The following is a 20,938-nucleotide window of genomic DNA, read 5'->3' on the forward strand; positions in this document are numbered from 1 at the left end:
TTAGACCTCCATGCTCAAAAGCTATTCTTTGTGGCTCTGGCAACTTACCTTAATAGACACCATCACTGCAGGATGCAAACTGAATAAAGACTTGCCTGGTGATGATCTTTTTGAACATCAAGCTTGTAAGCATCACTTTGTAAACTAGGCAAAAACATTTACATAAGCTACTTTCAGTAATGTGTGCAAGGCGGTTAAGATTACAATTACAGTATATGTAATATAAACTGTATCAAATACATTGACAAATACTGTAATGCTACAACAAGGCGTTGTAGCTCATATCACAATATGTCTTAATATGAGTAACTTTGGGTCACCACTTTGAGGATGAAACACTGAATTACCTTAAGGAATTAAAAGAACAACAACTTCACATGAAAAATATGGGAGGGGGGAATATGCAATTACAAACAGTAAATGTATAATAAAAATCTGCACCTGAAGCCTGAGCATGACTCTCTAAACAAACTTTGGGAATTATGAGAGGAGTAATGTCTTTTCACACACTGTAAAACAATGGGAGGGATGGGGATATGCCAATTATGTATATAAGAGTAAGTGCTGGAAGTTGCTTTCTGCTTGAAACTGAACTTCATGGCAAAGGTTGAAACTGCAAATACTGCGAACACATTTACTTAGACTCCCTGAACAGGCTGCTATTTAAAATCTCCCAACCATTATCATAGTTACATACAGGTATTATTGATGTGCTGAACATCCCAGTCATTTCTCGAGGTATGCATGGCTGATTCAAGAAAATGTGACAGCCATAATGACAGGTCAGTCAGTTGCTGACAACTAATACAGTAATTACTTTGACATCACGCAAAGTTTTCTCATAATGTTATCTACAGCCATTTCCACTAACAACGTACTGTATAACATGTCATTCTAACAAGCCACTGTACTAAATGCTGAAGAAGAGCAGAATCTTACAGTAACCAGTTGAAAGAAAAAAAAAAAACATTAATTACAGGCAGAGTACATTATTCTCTTTACATCTACATGAAAGTTATGATGGATATTTCTCATTTTTGTACCACCAATAATTTGGTATCTTACAAGAGATCAAGTCATAGGTCAAACTTCATTTTTTATTAAATTACTGTCTATGAAATTTTTTTTTTTTTTTTGATAAATAGTACTGTGCTAGGTTACCGATACAGGGTATAAAGAAAAAATAAACAGTACTGATACGTGTATAAAGAAAAATTTCATTCCCAGGATTAAATGATCTTTGAAAGAGCAACTTAACACTGGACATGTCTTTATCTGGTGTGAAACTGTATATGTTCTACATCTTTGTCCCATGTTTCATATTGATACAGATAACTTGTCTTTGTTTTATTAACTGTCAATATAATGTAATACTATTTTTACAGCTCTGTTGCTTGCCTGCAGCTAATGGGTCTGCTTGGCCAATCAGACTGGGATTATTCCATACTGGGATTACTCAACAACAATCCTGTATTAGGTCACACTAAGCAGCAAGGATCTTGGGAATAAATATGGTTGAACAGTACCGAATCTAGTATGGTAACAATAATAAAGCAGAGGCTTACACACAGTACAACATATTTCATCCACAAAGAAGTGCTTGACTTGTAAAAAAAATATTTCAAATCCAGAAATCAAGTAGAATACAGGGTAAGGATTCTGTACTTATCACATCTTTACTTTTCCTTACTTTCCAAGTCCTATTTAGCAATTCAGAGAACAAAAATACTCTACATTTCACCGACGCAATATAAGAGTAATGAAACTTAAATTAGATTAAGTAACAATGACAAAATAACGAAACACTTCACAATTAATAATTACACTGTCATTTGTACTACTCTAGGCATCATTCAAACTGACTAACAGTGCTTATCAAGGTATGCAGTCCTTGTTATAAGTCAGGTCATGTTCTAACGACTTTTCCATACAATTGGTGGTGTAAACTGAGGGGAACCGGCATATCAATCAAACTGATGACAATCAACCTTTAACAGGAAACTTTTCTGTAATTTACTTGTACTTGAATTTCACAAAAAAAAGGAACATAATGAAGATTTCCTGTACTACACAGCACTCAGAATAACAGCTACTGTAAGGTTCTGCTATCTTCCATAACTGTGTTTATTATGCATACTACTGTACCTTTCATGAAATTGTAAAGACTAGATAAATCTATACACAAACATCATTCAGTTTTCTATTAATCCCTTCACTACCATGATGCAGCTTTCTCTTAACTCAGGCTACGACCAGAGGTTTATTTACAGCTAAGTAGGACATCTACTACTGAAAGGGCATATGACTTATAGCATAGCCCTCCAGTTGGAAAAGCCTCGTAAGCTGAAAAAAAATTATCTGACAATTACATGATTAATACACAGGGTGTCCAATGTGTTCCAAACTTCAAGAGGTCATTTTGGGGTTAAATTGAGTAATAAATGCTACATCACCATGGGCCAAATTCTCAACTAACTACAATTATTGTTATTTTTTTTAATGCTAGGAAGAAGGAACCAAAGGCCACGAGCCCACAAACTGTTCCTTCCAAGAGAAAAACAAGATACAAGAGAGAGCCAAAATCAAGATCCGATCATTTCGAGATACCTGGACACACTGCGTTTGAATGACTGGAGATCATAGGAAGAAGGAAATACAGACAGAGGGAGACAGTTCCAGAGTTGACCTGTTGCATAAATGAAGGACTGGGAGTAACGGTTAACTCTTGCATTAGAAAGCTGGACAGAAAAGGGATGAAAGCTTGTTGCTAGACAGGTGCTACGCACCCGTCGTAGAGGTGGAGGAATGCAAGCAGACAGTTCAGAGGAGCAGTGACCATTGAAGTAGTGATAGAAAAGAGGTAAAGATGCAACAGTGCGGCGAAGAGACAGAGGTTGAAGGGAGCCAGTAAGAGGAGGAGAGTTGATGAGACAAAAAGCCTTTAACTCCACCCTGTTGAGCCTCCCCACACATGAGTTGTACTGATGGCTTTATGGGTGATTTATGAGGAAAACCATTTTTCCATTAAAGGTCTTCAATAACTGCAGCTCCATAATAGTTCAGAATTAAAAGCCATGTTGAAACAGCTCTTCTTACTCAAAATTTGTCCAATAATAAATTCCTGAAGTTTGACATATGTTTCCCGGGACACCCTGTATAAATGATGTTCCAGACTAAACATAGTGAAGAGCTTAATAAAATTCTGTTACTGCACATATCCCATGCTGACTGACTGAATTATATATATGCATGCATAAAAAAAATGCCACAGCAGTTTCATTTGTGGGATGCCTTTTTTTGTTCATTTTTTACAGTACAGTATTGAATGCTATCCTGTAACCAAATGAATTAAATGCCAAATCACAGTTCAAAATTTTTCAAGTCTGAGAAAAGGGATAAGTGAGAAAGCTGAGAATTTGAATGTTAAGAGGTCAGTGAAGGTAACAAGGGATGGTAAAGGGAAGAATCGATATTGTTGTTGTTGTTGTGGCCCCAGGTTCAGCTGACTGTAAACCTAGTTAACTGCAGGCTGAAGCTGCCCTTCTCTTGCAATCTACCATCCTCCATTCAGGCAACAGGGAAGAGTTGAGGTATGTTTGTACAGCCAGACAGCAAAGCAATCCAATTATACTGATGCCACCATATGATGGCATCCCTTTCCAGTACCAAAGGGAAGGATTAACCTCTCTAATCTATTCTTGCTACCTCCACACAATTTTGTTAACTTTGGGGAACACACCTGTACAAAGAACGAGAGCAATTCCATTAATCTCCTCATACCATGTTTTTTTCCTTAAACTGTCTATCTATCTATATATCTATATCTATCTATTTATGTATATAATGTCTAATGGAAGCAGAAAAAATATAAAAATACAGTACGTAACTGGACTGAAGGCTTAGGAGGTGTGAGCACAGAGATAGGTACTAGGAGAAAAATGCCTATCCTAGTCTCCATAAAAACATTAAGAAACATCAAGAATAAAATCTAGATTTTTTTTTTTTTTTTTTTTTTTTTTTTTTTTTTTTTTTTTGACTAGTACCACTGAAAAGCAATTTTCATGACAGTTTCAAAAAGGTACACAGTGCCATGACTGGCCTCACAGCTGAAGAAAATACAGTACAAAGTTTGGGGGCTCTTTGCTTGCCTACTGGAAACATTTTTGGCATATTCACCTATATTTAGCTCTTTGGGGAAGAAGTCTGGTACCATTGGAAGGCAATTATCATGACAATACCAAAATGGTATGACATACTATCACTGGTTCAATAGCTGAATATTAACAATGCTTTGGTGCTACTTAAGAAGGGAAATTTTACATGTCATTTGGGGCAAAAATTTTACACTTTTACACACCAGTATCAACAGAAGTACAGTGTTCTCCCTTGCTTCACTTGCTCAGACGAAAATAATAATGATAAAAATGATAATGGATAACATGAGTACTGAGAAAATAAGGAGGAAAAGACAAAATACATAATACTTCCAGCTATGAAAATGACAATCGTATGATGAATAACACCTTATATACAGCTAATGGCCATTAAAAATTATGTAATGCAAGTTCTTGTAACAGTATACTCTATTTTCCCAAAAATATATAATACACTGTACACCAATATTTCCATCCATCCATCCATCATCCAATCCTACGTTGCCCCATGAGGAGCGTAGGAGCCCGGGGCTAGGAAAGTTGGTCCTGGCATTTAAGATGAGAGTGACCAGCCTCACTCATCCCTGAGTGGCATTACGTAAGCAATCAACCCCAACCACCCCTTGGATATAAACCTTCACCGGCTCAATCCGATTGGAGCACCTTTATTACCCACTAAACCACCAGGAGCCAAAATTTGGTTATATGGTTACCACCCAGCGTAGTAAATGGTTTCCTGGTGTACAGGAAACTATTTGGCTTGTCACTCAGTGTAGAGTCACACATAGGCAGAAGGAAGAGGAAAAAATTAAGGAAAAAAGACACAAGAGGGAGTGTAAAGTCAACCGCAGGCGGAAGAATGAGGAAAGAATGAAGGAAAGAACGACAGAAGAGGATGGATGGAAAGAAGGATGGAGGAGAGGAAAGGGCAGACACTCGAGAGCAGCACTACACCAAGTGAGTGGACTCCACCATATACTACAGCCCTCTCTATAATGCAAAAAATTCATGCATGAAAAGAAACCTCTCTCACCACACAACAAATACAAGTAACTGATCAGTTACATAACTCTTTTAAAGAAGGATTACATACAGTGAATCAACAACTTATTTCAAGTGTTCCACTAACCACTGTGAAAACTAAGAGGTGAATATTTAATATTCACATGTTTCCCACTGTTGCTTGTCTTGCAACATAAAATATCATAAACTTTAATTTCATTCTGATGAAGTGTGCTTATATCTCTAGACAGCAAAGTAAATATACAGTAGATCCACCCAACATGCCACTGTACTGTAGCTCCTGTTACTTTTTTATTCATTTATAATTATACTTATTTCCTAAACATTCTCTGTATTCTACACAAACTGAAAACTGAACAAGAACTCTCACTGCAAATATCATCAAACAGATATTTAATTAGTGCTTTAATTACCGGGGCATCTTGGCAATATAATGATATTGCTCAGCTTGGTGCTGGAGAGAAATGCCTTGACACAGTGGCATCAATTTTAACGGCGTGACTCCAATACCTAGTTATACAAACGTCCTTCAACTCCATCTCTGTCTCTTGAAGGGAGAATAGTGGACCGCAGGATTTACAGTAGGCAACTTCAGCCTGCAGTTTACTGGGTTCACAACCATATGGGCCTAAGGCCACAACAACAGCTCCTCTGGTCATATGAATCCATATGCTAACAAACCATCATTCCAATAAAAGAGGAGAAAGGAGGATTTTCCATCTGTGAAATGCTGCCATAGAAACAGATTGGCTTCCTACAGTTAAACATTTTCACTGTAGCTGGTGCATTTAGGTATTCCTTTTAGGCTAACACCAGAAGACTCTGCTACACTATGAATTCTAGCTCTAAAATGCATTACTTATCTGTATTATCTTATCCTCTTGATGCTGGTTCACATCTGAGGACGTGTGGTCGACAGGCGACGGTTCACGTCTGAGGACGTTTTCATATTTCATGGGAATGTTTCAACTTAAAAGCGCACCAAACTCACTGACAGTGATGTGGCTGGCTCTCTCGTGCGCCTATACGTGTGGGGAGTACATGTGTACTGACTGCACCCAGCCCACCCACACACTGGTAGAGATATACACCAGCAGAGGGTGAGTACACACTTGTTTTGATCTATTGGGGGGGGAATTGAAAATCCAAATTAAGAAAATATGCCCGGTTGGGGGAAAAGGATAGGGTGCAGGGAGCCCAGCATCAGCGAGTTAAGCAACCCCTTCCATGCTAATGGAACAACAGGAATTTCATTTAGGCTAATAGCAGATGATATTCCTCTGCTGAGAGAAATCCTAGCAGATCTGGTCTACAGCAGCCTGGCCTGAAACCTTCCCACAGCCTGTCTTAGCCTCTTCCATCACTCTGGTGTTATGACGTGTATGGTGCTGGAGTGATGCTTTCATGTGGCAGCACTGATATAACCAAATGGTTATACAAACATCCCTCAACTCCTTCCCTATTTCCCCAAAGCAGGATGGTGAACTGTGGGGAAAGGGAAACTACATGTTCAGGTGAACATGGGGCCACAACAACAAGACATCTATATCTCCCCATAACTATTTGCTCAAGGATATCCTTTACTTTTTATTCTTCTTTCCAAAAGATTCAACTCAAGAAGAATCTTTAGCAGTGTAGGGTTAACTCAAGCAGTATCTAACCCCTACAGTTAAGTCTCTCCTAAGCTGAATACAACTGTCTGGCATAAGTAGGAAAAAGACAAATTTTCCTAAGGTTGAATGAGTTATCTGCCCAAGACTAATACTGTTCAGCTGACTGATGCACTGACTTAGTAAAAAGCAAGAAAAGAAAAAGGTAAAGACAATATTTATGCCTTGCCATAACAACACTAAGTATCAGTTTCACATCAGCATTTCAAAGTTCCCAACAAATTAACAATACTGTATAATGCATGAATGAATACAAACATCATGTACCATGAGCAGCACACCTAAAAGCAATGTAAACAATATCAGTGTTAACCCCAATACTGATCAGCACCCATATTAAATGAAGTGTATATGTAGGCGCTAAAGTTTAGGTCTATATAGGAAATAAAACTGCTCTTATATGTAACTCAATATCAATTGAATATGTTTCTACTTTGATTATCCCAACAAGTCCAACCTGCACAAATCATTACAAATACTGTACTGGTATAATGTTCATATGGTATGTCAGGCAATAAAGTGTTTGGTAATACAAACACCCAGTCTCAATTGCATTACATTAATGTTAATGGCCTTTAGCTGTTAAATTACTGTAAATAAAAATTCATGTGTTTTTTCACTACAAATAATTTGGTTAAATATAGTATCGTTCTTCATGTCACGTCATGTCAATTAGTATCTTGCACTGCTTCTGTCTGAGAGCACAGACTGAAACCGGTATTTTCAAAATGTTAGTTATCTTACTCTCTTGGTAATACCCAAACTTCATCACAGAATACTTTCAGCAATAAATGAAAAAACAAAAGAAAGAACACACAGTACTAGTTCATCAGTAATCACTACCAGACACACAAATACACTGCACAATCAAATAACATTCGCACAGCATTTCCTTTCCCTTCAATTAGTCTACAGCAGTCTCATTCCTGATAATAACTTTAAATACTGCATCCCCCTATTCCTATGTTTATTATTTATCAAATGCTCAAGTCTCCCAACACATTCCAGATGGCACAGCTCTTCACCTGAGGATAAAATGAACTTCAATCAATCTCCAGATCACAAGGCAAGGGTAGGGGAGAGGGATCAGCCAAGACTACCATAACCTTACCCGGATAGCCATGGGATTATGTGAGTAGTCGACTGGCTGGCAACGGAAGGAGTACCCACGGAACCATCCGCCCATACCGAACTGTAACCAAACAACATGATGCATCCACTAAGACTGACACTTCTACCATGGCCATCTTAGATCATCAGTAACCAGTGGATGCAGGAAAAATAAGAAAAAAAAAGGAAGGGCTGACTAGGCAGAGAGAAATAAAATAACTTACAATGGGCTGATTAGGTGATGAGAGGTGCACACTGTTTCTTGTTCTCACAAGTGGTTATGGTGTACAGTATACAGCTCCGTGTCTGGTAGGCATTTTATGGTGACTAGATGAATGCATTTATTTATTTATTTATTTATTTATTTTTTAATCACCCATCCTACAATAACGAAATATTTTACTATGTACACCTGGTCATAAAATTACCTGTACCCCTGGGTGCAATGAGTTTTGAAATTATTCACATAAGTGAAATTCTGTTTTGGGAGTGTTGGTGGGTCTGATTCTGTAGTCCATGTGTAATACTGTTTCACACCACAATGGTGCACAATAATTCTTTAGTGCCTGTACATAAATGAACTGTACATAACACATAAACACAAACACTTAACAATAAAGCCCTGCACCAAATGAGATTAATACGAATAAATTAATTATATACATAAAAAAATTCTTAAAGGTACAAGGACATACAGATACATGTCATTATCTCAGAACTTCACTTATCCATACATCCTTTTGCTAAGAAATTATATTATTCCTGCAGCTGCTGCTACATCAAATACAAGCAGTGTCAGCTATTAAAATTGTTGTATAGTATTAGTGCAACTGAAGCACAGTACTGGTACTTCAAAGCCAATCTGTACTTTGGATATAGCTTCAGTACAGTTAACAGTTGAGATTCACAAATAAACTTACAATGCGTTCTATGCCACAACTACAATTTGTGTCTGCAGGAAGAACAAAGATGTGGAGAGATTTTATACTCCTCTACTTACCCTTCCTGTGAAAACACAGAACTGACCATAAATTTGTTTGTGAATCTGCCTCCAGTTCTGTAAATGCTTTATAATACTTTTTTTTTTTTTTTTTTTTTTTTAAGCGATATTAGTCACACACACAGCAGCTTGGCACACAAAGCAATGCATACCAAGTCAAGAGTAAACCTGGCAGGAGCAAACAATCATGCTGAGTCTACTCCCACCACGTAAGGCATTAGTAAGGACACACACAAACACCAAAACACTCACACACTGCCCTGACAGGACAACCTGGAGAGAGAGAGAGAGAGGAAAAAAAAAAATCGAAAATGGTGGGAGCAGAAGCATTACAAACTGCAACAGACCAAATCATGTCAAGCATCAGCCTAATCTATTCATTTGGCCTTGAATAAATGCCTACGACATTTGCAAACTTAAATGAACCTGCACAACTCGATTTTAAAGCATACCCAGTAGCTCCTCCCCACCATTTTTTATAATATATACAATATTTATGTTACAAGGAGATAAATAATTCAAAACATGCTTGTCCATACTAGTCACACAAATATGTGAGATAACATTATAACATAAACCAGTCTATTGGGAAGTTTGGTTCTCACTTATTTACATGAAGTACACACAGACACGCACACATTCAAACATTCACTACTAAAACAAATTGTAATATACTGAACATTCCAGTAATAGTTCTATAATACAGAAAGACAGACTGAACAGAAGGAATGTGAACTAAAATTGCTGCTACAACCACTCAAATGTACCAGTACATAAAATAACTTGATAGGAACCATAAGAAAACTGTATACTCATAATAACCAATGATTCATACTATGCACAGTAAACATACTGTACATAGTATAAAAATGCATTATCAGCACTAGAGGGAAGAGGAATAAGAGACATAACTTATACCATCCACTTTTAAGAATAACTAAGCACAGGAGTTAGACAATGTCCTCTTAGACTATATGATGTAGTGGAAACTACTCTATGGAGTTTTATTTCATAAAATATACCTAAGCAACTGAAAGCCTTCCATATACTGTACTTCCATCAATGTATTGTAAACAAGTGACAATGTACTGTTTGCATTTCACAGTATACACTTCAAGATAAAGTGTAGTCAACAATATAAAAAAACAAACTAAGTACTGTTCCGTACTATGCCTTCCATCTACACCTTGTGTTCAGTATGAAATGTCACTACTGTAGGAGAAGAGAATTGTCTTGTGGATGAAACAATCTAACTACAGTACACAGATATTATCTTCAACTACAGCTCTGCATATCACTAAGTAAAATGGCTAGAAAGATTTATCTTGTTTCTCCAATCTAAAATGCCTCCTAATGCTGTTACCTCTGTTAAAATTGTGTTCAGCATGTTGTCACAGAAAGACAGAAAAAGGAAGTATTACCAGTATTAAGCAATAGCACACCAAGTCTTCTACATCCCTGTCTCTTCTAGCTGACATACTGTGATTTCCTATGATACTGTTTCTTAAAACTAAAATATTCCACTTAAGGAATAAGTATCTAATTACCCTCCGATATAGCCAAGTGTAGAGGTACTGTGCTCTTCAAAGGCAATGTTTTCTTCACTACGCACTATATGATTAACCAAGGAGCTGAAAAGCATAACAATCCTCTTGAAGGCTACCTGTGTGCAGATGTGCATGACTGCTAGAAGACAATATGAACAAAATACTTTAATACAATCTATTCATTCAGTAACAGCAACAACCCTATCCTTATCTGAAATAAGCCTTTGTTATTTGCAATAAACATAGTGTCCAATATTTATCTATAATACACAATCACTGTGCAGTATAAACATACTGAGCAGTTTACCAGTAATGTGCAGTTTAATTAGTACTGTCCTAATAAAGTGGACATACTAAGGAACCAAACTATAAGGTGATATTTTCATGAAATAATTTTGAATACAACTTTACTTTTCCAAGCATGCTTGATTAACACAACAGAGAGGTGATATCAAGACCTGGTACTCTACTATATATAATATATATATATATATATATATATATATATATATATATCACAAAAGCATGCAGTCATGCATACATCTGATTTACTGTATGTATCTTTATCACTAAATTAGGAGCCTTGCCTTTCCTACCAAATGTTTTGTGCTGCATAAACAATGAAGTTATACACCTACCTATAGATGTCTTACCAAGGGACCACACTGGCATCTCTGGTTAAGTATCACTATGACTGGTACAGTATAAGGCACCAAGACATATGCCACTTACACGAATAGCAGAAGGATTGTCCGAATAGTCAACTGGTTGACAGCGGAATGAATAATGTGTGAACCATCCACTCATTCCAATCTGTAACCAATTGCAGTAAAAATGGTGCATGCAGGACAATATTAGAAAAGTTCAGTAGGGTTTGCAGGAGCAGACTAAGCAACATAAATGGAAACAAAGGGATGATTATAACTAACATTCACTCTTACTACAATACAATATGCATTTTCATCAACACTGAGCTTTAGGATATAGAAAATGAATACCTAATCAGTTCTGCCTTGACTTTACTCTTTGTAGTTTGATACATTAATACTGCAAGGCAGAAAAAAAATTTTGGTACAAGGTACTGATCTAGTGGTCATTTACTGTACATATAAAGTGTACCAAGGTGAAAGCATCGGCAATATGTCTTTGCAATCTCTGCTTCCCCTCCCCTCCCTCACAGCTCTTATTTTTCTGGATTACGACATCAAAGATCCACACTAATATCGAAACAGTTGGCACCTATCGTCAGTCCAAACAGATAATGGCAAATGGGAAAGTCAAACTGATATAAACGGGAAAGTCAAAGTGATAATAACTGTTTATTCTATCCTCGCTGAACATATTGTGAAAGATAAGACCATGCCCTACACCTTGAAGAGGATTATTATATCAAATTTGCCTGACCATCACAACTAAATTAGGTACTTAGACTAGGGAACACCATGGCCAACCTCTGTATGAGAATTCTGTAAGTGGAAGCTTGGCATCATCTGACTTCACTTTATTATAATACATTATGCATTTAGATTACAGGTGTGCTTCTTGAACTGATGGCTCTCTGAGGTAAAAGTAGACACTGGGAACTCTGGCACTCCTCAATACATAGCAGCTTTGTCAGGTGTACAGTACACAAATTCATTTCTGTTATGTTGTCTATCATGCAACATATAAACTGATGCTGTTAGTAGCCACAAACATCTAATGTCTTTATGTAGCAACTACCCTTCTGGTAAAATATGACATACACTAGAGTATGTTTTCAAACAAAACAATTTCATAATCTTGCACTACAGTATTAAAGAAGGTGGTTAGTCATATACTGTATATATAAAAATTCTCTATATATGTAAATATTTTTTCAAATGTAATAGGTTAAACTGTTCAGCTCATATCTATTGGAAAGTCTGCACATATATTTCCTCCCCCTCCTCCCTGAACATTTTTTCCCAAGCCCGGGTGGGGACAGTACACAAACAAAAGCATGATACAGTATTAGAGAAAAAAAAATCTTTAAACACTAGTAGCTCAAATCATGTGGTTTCATGTTAGTTGGCAAGAACTATAGCTTTGCTAAATGGGGGGGGGGAGAAATGAAAACTAAGAAATTTTCCTTTCAACTGTCTCCCAATGTCTCCAGATAATAATTTTCTGTGGCAATACCATACTGGGGCAGTATTAGGTATTCATGTAAAACCACATCAGAGCTTTTTGAATGACATTACTCGTTATACAAAACCTCTCAACTAAATAAAGCCAATAGTTTGATCCTTGAAATAAGTGAAGTGCAGCAGAATACTGTAAACATGGTTGTATGTGCAACTTTCTTTTATGCTTTCCCATATTTGGGGAAGAATTACAGTATTTATTAACTACATTTCTGTATTCACTGCTAGCTTTTTAAAGTTCATCTGTATATTTGAATACAGTATAACAGACGTCCCTTTCAGACGGCTAATTTCCCATCCATGTTAACAAAGAGATACTGTACTGCAATTATACAGTATTAAGGCGTCTGAAAACAAATAGATAGATAGATAATGATACAACAGTTCCTAGAATAAATAATTCAATTCAGTTGCTTGCAATTGTGTATTATACAGGTGACTTTCTAATGCATAGAAATGAATACTCACTGTAATGTCAACAAAGCAAGGGTACATTTACTAAACAAGTTGCTTATTATTCCACTGAATACTGTATATGGCAAAACAGAACTCTAGTATGAAATGGTGTTTCTGTATTTATCACATCATATCAATTGGTTACTAGTTTGATAAAATGCCAATTACATGAATAACATGTTGGCTTCCTTACTTACCAAAGTACAGTAATGCCAATATGGTTAATAATTAAATGTACCTTATTTAGGAACTATACCCTCATTTATTATGACTTCTCATCATGTGACTTCATCACAATATACATTATAACAAAAGTACCGAAAGTAGTACAGTACAGATATGTAAATTACAAGCTGATATCAGGCGTGTTACTCATAACAAAGTACTGTAATGTACTGAACAACTGCTTGCAACTAGAATACTGTATCATGCAAGTGGTAAGGTACTGAATAAGATACCATAAATGCATAACATACCAGAGCTGTAATAAAAAGTATGGTGATGATACAAATATCTCCACTGCAGAAATACTAAGCTCGGATACCCTAACAAGAAATCCCCTACCAAGTATCCCTGTAAGGCAGTTTTAAAAAGCTTGCAACATTTACCTTGTTTACTGTAAATTTACTAAGGTAGGTATTTAATAATCAAACAACAATACCATTGCTATACTGGATAGAATATAAAATTTTGGACTTCATTTGTCAATCCTGACCATATGTATGCACATATACGCAAGAGTCCTATAGTTTGGCATTAGGGTAAATGGAAGAATGTCACTCTGAAAAGATGAATATTTATAAACTCCAGTGATCAGTGCATCCTGCAATAAAGATTGGTATTTTTTTCTTCACTAACATGAAATTGGTTTACTGAACTCACTTGACTATTATTACTGTGTGAGATACAAAACTGTAGCAATCATCAGAATCTGGAAAACAAAGGGTTAGCTACTAAAGAAAGATGCATACTTGAACTGCCATCTGACTACAATTTATTATGCTTGTTAACCTCTTCAATCTGGTGATATTTTTCCACTTTATTCTTGCTATTTACAGACAATTCTATTAAGCTTTGAGGAAAAGCTTTGGACTGTAGTAGTAGTGGTAATAGTAGTAGTATGGTAGTTCTGGCCTCAGGTTCATCTGAAAAGTGAACCTGGTGGACTGCAAGCTGAAACTGCCCTCTTCCTGCAGTCCACCATTCTCCTTTCTTGGGGACAGGAAGGGAGCTGAGAGGCATTTGTATAATCAGGCACTGGACCCACATGGTTACCTCGATGCCACCACATGTAGGTGTCCCTCTCCAGCACCTTTCAAACTGTTGGGGTAGGATTTAGCCTTCACCAACCCTAAGCAATTTGAGATTCTCAGCTAAAGAAAACTGTCCGGCAGTAGCAAGAATGCACTACAAAATGAGCCATCAGATTGAAGGGGTTAAACAGAAAACCTGGAAAACGAAGAATTCATAACTAAATACTGTAACTGCATATGACAGGCCACTGCACTAAATACTCAAATGAGTATTAAAAATTAAATTCTGCATTCCATTAAGCAAGAACTCTGTGAGAAAAAACTGAAGAAAATATTAAATACTAAATACTGTAAAGTACTTGAGAACTTGAGGAGAAAGAAGTGTTGGTACCACTTCTTGAACTTAAATCACTGAACAGTCAGAACCAAAAGTATGCCTACTATTTTACAGCATGTCCATCACTTTCCTTCCTGATGCACAATATCAAGGAGAAGCAAACCAATCCTCTCTCAGCTAAGGAATATTAGCCAGTACAAGAAAGTGAGATGTAGAAGAGGTGAAAAATTAGGCAAACTTTTGACACTGACTGAACTTCGCTGTGCTGACTACCGGGTCCGTTACTCTAGAACATGATTTCTGTGTTGCAATATCATATCTTTTTTAGATTTTCTTAATCACCAAAGGAATATACCATTATCAAATTTATGTTTTGCTTATTGTAATGGTTAAGAAAGAAAATCAAGTCTTAACACCATACTGTACATGGTACAAATACAATAGCTACAACTGAGCATATATATATATATATATATAGATAGATAGATAGATAGATAGATATGTATATGTATATATATATATATATATATATATATATATATGTATATGTATATATATATATATATATATATATATATATATACAGTACATCCCCCTGGTACACGCCTATATGGGCAGCAGAGGACGTTGCGTACTAGGAATTCGCGTACTGTGAATACATAAACTTATGGGAAAAATTACATATGGGTGGCACCCCCCTTCATGGGCAACCCTTGAGATGCCTTTCAGACCTAAGTATTGTACCATACAGGGAAACTATCTAAGACATATTACCTAAGATAAAGTAAACCTACAAGATTATGGCTTTACTAGGTAAATCATTTGGTAGGTGGTGGTGACCATCATCCACTCACTTGATGTAGTGCTGCCTACTTCTTCCTTAGCCTTTATCATTCTTTTTCTGTGCCTCCCCTCCTCTCTTCCTACTCAACTTTCTTGTCACTTCTTATTGCTTTTCTTTCCTTTACAGGTGGCTTTACACTGAGTGACAAGCCAAATGGTTTCCTGTAAGCCAAGAAACCATTTACAACATTGGGTGGTAACCATATAAACAACCCATACATGCTCCCTATGTGTCAACAAGTGAGTTGGTGAAGGGTTAGTCCTCCTCCCTGTAAAACAAATAACTCAAAGTCAAATGGTCACCCCTTATGGGATTATGGCTTCTGGCAAAAGATAGATAGCTAGATAGAGAGACCTTTACCTGTTATCGCTTCTTAAGGGAGCAATATCGTGTACTCGGGGTAACCCAGGATTTGGGCCACTCTTTGCTGCCTGTCTTGCTTACAAGGAGTTCAATTCACGTTAAAAAAAAAAAAGAGGTCCTCACGTACAAGGGGGAACGCGTACTCGGAACTCGTGTACTGTAGGGATGTAATGTGTGTATATATATATATATATCATATACACACACACACACACTAACTAAAAACTACTTAGAGTATATGATCAGCTGGTACCCACCTCATAGAAAAGCCAAACAGAAAAGATGACCTGCGCAGCATTATAAGCAACCAAGAGGTTACGCAGTTGGAAGGGTGGGCGGTCCTTCATGTACCATGGCCCTAACACCTTGACGATGAAGACATAGCTCACACAAATGAAGAAAGTTGGCCATGGCGAGCTCATGAACAACCATCCATCTACACGGGGGTCTGTGGAAATTTAACATAAATTATCCATTCAGTTATGAATCACTGTTCAGGTACATAAAATGGCTAGACTTTTCCCTTACTTACCTGAAGGAAACAGTGAAAGCATTTAAATACTGTATTTCCATTACTTTATTCAATTAGTCTGTGGAAATATAACAAATTATCCATTCAGTTATGAATTACTGTTCAGGTACATAAAATGGCTAGACTTTTCCCTTACTTACCTGAAGGAAACAGTGAAAACATTTAAATATTGTATTTCCATTACTTTATTCAACTTACACTGATTCCACAATGAGCAGCTCTTCGACTTCTCCACTATGATGGTGAAGTTTGTTTTCTATTGCATATAGCTACACTAAACTCTCAATTATCCACTGTTGCAACATCCACCCCAACGTGATATCCAGCACCAATGGCTCGGCTCTATTAACCACTGGATTGCGCAAGTGCCTTCTTTTTATCCCACCCAGTGGTGCACACAAAAAAAATATATATATGTAAGTTTTTGTTTATCATTAACTTGAAGATAAACATCCAGGGTATCATCTGGTGTAAAAAAAAAAAAAACTCTCTCTCTCTTCGTCTTTGTGTAGGGCCATGCATAAGTTTGCGAAGGGGAGTAGTGGGGGGGGGGGGGGGAATTTATTGTAAACCTAAAGATAAACATCCGAGGCATCATCAAGTAAAAAAAAAAAAAAAAATCTCTCTCTCTGTTTGTGTAGAGCCATGTGTAAGTTTGTGAAGGAGTGGAGTAGTTAGTGGTGATGCATGGCTAGCACAGCCTGAGTCGTGGCTCACAACGTGACATTTCCCAGCCTGAGCTGTGGCTTGCAATCCACAGGTTAAAGACATATCCAGCGAAATTATGCAATATCCAGCGCCAAAATGGGACGTAACTGGCGGTTCTATGCAATATTTGGCATTGAGGTGTATCAACCAGCTTGTAATAGTAGCCAACCGGCACTGTAAAACTGTGCTGTATTACTGTATTGTATTTTATGCTCAATTTTCATCTTTTACTCATGGGAAAGTTTTTAGGATAAAGGTTCGAGACAGATGGCAATGCAATAAAGTGTCCAGCTTAACGTCGAATACTGAGCAGTTGGGGGTTACTATGTAATATCCAGCATTTTGCTTTAACCAGCATAGGGATTGGCTGATTTATGCCGGATAACTGAGAGTTTACTGTACTTTCGGGGTGAGAACCTACAGGTCAAAATCAACGGAAAGTGACGTCAGCGAAGTGGGCCTGCAGCTTAGCACTTACAGGTTTGGCTCCCATTCAAACTGAGTGGTTCAGGAATTTGTTCCTACATAAGTCAATTCCACAAAAATGTATACTTTTACCATATGTTTAATTCATATCTGTATCATCCACTATAAACATATATATATATATATATATATATATATATATATATATATATATATATATATATATATATATATATATAAATATATATATATATATATATATATATATATATATATATATATATATATATATTTTTTTTTACAGTGAGTTCTCCCTCTCTTAGTATGGAGATAATGAAAGTTCAGAATAAATGCCAAAAAAATATAACAAAAAATCTTGAAAACAGAAGCACAGTAATCACCATCAATATCACATAAGTTATGGCATTTCTGGAGTGGTCAACATCCAGTGGATATACTTTTTTTTTTTTTTTATGTTGCTACAATAATTACAGTCCTCCCACCTCTAACGCAGCTAATGTAGACTGACAACATGCCATGGTATAATTTTCCGCATTATATGTTCCATATGTTTCCGATATAAAGGGCGAACCTAGGCTGGACATTTTCCAAAGTCGCCCTTTTCACACCAAATCCCACCCAAACTCCCCAAAAACACCCTACTGACATTCACACTGATACCCATACACAGGAAGTTATTAAAAATACATAAGAAATGTTCCTATACATTAATAAAAAAAAGTTTAGGTCACTAACCTGACTGGCTCTGCTGGCTACACTCGCTGTTCGCAGCGACCCCAGACCCCATTCTCTGCAGTCAGTGTTGAGATGTGGTTGGCTGGTCCCCTTTGGCATTGGAGCCAAACACTTCAAAGTCCATGGAACAATGGACATAACCTCTTCATCAGGTTCAGCACTGTCTTCTGGGCTTGAATCGCCGCCAGAGGATGGTTGTTGTGAAGCTTCCTGACGAACCCGAAAAAAATCTGTGATCATCTTCTGTTGCCGAGCATTCACTCTCCCCCTAAACATCTCTGTGTACTGCCTCACATCACTGGCCACTAATGCAGCAGTTTGCTCGGCTCGGTCCTTATCTGTGTCCTGGTTGGTGATGATGTAGGTAAGCCTCTCGTACAAATCCACAACTTCTCTCTGCATGCTCATTGCTATCCCTCCCAGTGGCCTTTCCTCTGGCTCTCCCCGTTCTTTGCTCTCTCCCCACAGCTGGTCCAACAGTTCCTAAGTGTCCAGGGTGAGGTCTGGGGCAAGAAGGTCCTGTATGTCAGCAGTGTCGAGCTGTTCCATGCCAGTGACTCTCCTTGCTGTCTCCACCGTTGTGTCAACAATCTGTGACTTAGTCTCTAAGTCAGGCCTGTGGCCCGTCAAACTATGCAAAATGTTGCGCCAGGTGTGATGCACCATGGCCTGTGTCAGCTCATTCCAGGCTTCAACAATGGTGTCCACTCTGTTCTTGATGCTGAACGACTTCAAAATTTAGATGACAGATTGTGCTTCCCTAGTGTGCTGCATGGCAGCAGCGGTGGCAATGGCAGCGGGTGGCGGTGGGGAGTTACGTCTCGTGCCAGGGGAGGGTAACTCAGGCCATGGTGAATCTGGGGAAGTTGCCAGCTCGTCCAAATCTTCGTCAGTGTCGGTGGCAGGTTGGAACATCGTGAAGGTCTTCGAGGCATAGGCTGCCCTGAGCACTGCAATCACTTCTTGGTTGAGTGGTTGGAGGGGTGAGGACACAACCTTGATGATGGGGTGGCGATCGTCGAGAAGTGATGAGTGACCTGGCACATTGTCTACAAGGAGCAGGATCTTATATACCACGTTGCAATGCTTGCAGAAATCTTCTACTTCTTTGTTGATGCACTTGTCAAACCATTCAAGACAGATGGCACCCGATAACCGCCCCTTCTTATTGTACATCCAGTGCACGTTGAGCTCGTCCATGTCACAATTCCTGTAGGCGTGTGGTTCCTTGGCTTGTGAGGTAACAAGTGGTTTCATTTTGCAGGTCCCAGAGGCATTACAGGTTAGGTGTAGAGTGAGTCTTTCCTTAGATGCCTTGTAACCCCAAGCAGCCACTCACACTGTTGGATGTGTGTGTGTGTGTGTGTGTGTGTGTGTGTGTGTGTGTGTGTGTGTGTGTATTTACCTATTTGTAGTATACAGGAATTGAGCAATGCTCGTGTTGTCCTGTCTCCATATCCACATTTATCAAGTCTACCTTTACACACATGAATGTTTTTCTCATGCACCACCTCTTTGTCTAAGTCGTTTCAAATATTTAAGAATATACCTAATTGTGATATACACGGAATGTACTATGCTCGTGGGTTTCCGTCGCTGTTTCTCAATAAGTCGAATTTAACTTTAAACTCGTTTAAGTTTTTAGACTGGACGATCTCTTTGTCCAGGCTATTCCATAAGTCTATACTTCTGTAAGGAAAGCTATATTTCTTGATATCCTTCAAGCAGCTTGACTTTTTCAATTTCATTCCATGTCCTCTTGTTGCTCTCTTATCCCATACAAACAGATCTTCTTTGTCAATTTTATCTACTCCCACCATGGTCCTGAACACCGCAATCATGTCTCCCCTCTTTCTCCTTTCCTCTAACGAAGGCAAATCCAGTTTTTCCAGCCTCTCTCTGTATGACAGGTCTGTCAGACTGGGGACCATCTTGGTTGCTGTTCTTTGTATTCTCTCAATCTTGTGTGTGTGTGTGTGTGTGTGTGTGTGTGTGTTTTCCAAATATATATATATATATATATATATATATATATCATCATTAAATATCTGGTCCTGGGTGTACCCACTGTATTTGATGGCATCTACAAGAAATGCTGAGAAGGTAGAACTGGCGGAAACATCAGCACTGTCAAACTAACACTCTTAAACCCATTCCTCTTAATAAAAGAATTTAACCAATCTTTTGTGGCCTTGAAGGGTGTCAGGTTCTACTGGTTTAGCCGTCTATTTATCTCTGTAGAAATGCTTGCCCTTGTCACATAGCATGGCACAGTCAGTAGGGATGTTTCTCCATCTCTGCCTCTTGATGAACCGAAGTGGAAGTCGCTCCGTGGTCTTCAGAGCTGCATTCCTGGTCTTCATTGCAGCCTGTCCTGCTGCTGTGGAGTTGCTCTTGATGTATGCCTTTATCTTCTCTTGGTCTTTCCAAACTGTCCTCATGGTGCTTTCATTAACCTTGTGCTTCTCTGCCAAGTCGACATGTCTCTTCCCGCCCTCCAGCTCTTGTATTATCTCCATTTTCCGCCCGTTGGTGAAGTGCTGTCGTTTGTTGGTGGGCTCCAGTCGGCTGCGAGGCATAAAGCTTAGGTAAAT

At 38.0% G+C, this 20,938-nt stretch overlaps 1 protein-coding gene across 1 annotated transcript in view; it reads right to left on the reverse strand.

Annotated features, from left to right (window-relative positions):
• LOC145408238 (very long chain fatty acid elongase 7-like) overlaps nucleotides 1-20,938 on the reverse strand; it is a 124,316-nt gene that overhangs the window by 17,484 nt on the left and 85,894 nt on the right. Inside the window, exons 3-4 of the mRNA XM_080278997.1 lie at nucleotides 16,180-16,370; nucleotides 7,959-8,039 (exon numbers count right to left, since the gene is read on the reverse strand). Coding sequence (XP_080135123.1) covers nucleotides 7,959-8,039; nucleotides 16,180-16,370 — 272 coding nt within the window. The remainder of the gene's footprint in view (nucleotides 1-7,958; nucleotides 8,040-16,179; nucleotides 16,371-20,938) is intronic.

This window comes from Coenobita brevimanus, chromosome 76 (genome assembly GCF_032717465.1).
Source record: "Coenobita brevimanus isolate Jiangsu-jjx chromosome 76, ASM3271746v2, whole genome shotgun sequence".
Lineage (NCBI taxonomy): Eukaryota > Metazoa > Arthropoda > Malacostraca > Decapoda > Coenobitidae > Coenobita > Coenobita brevimanus.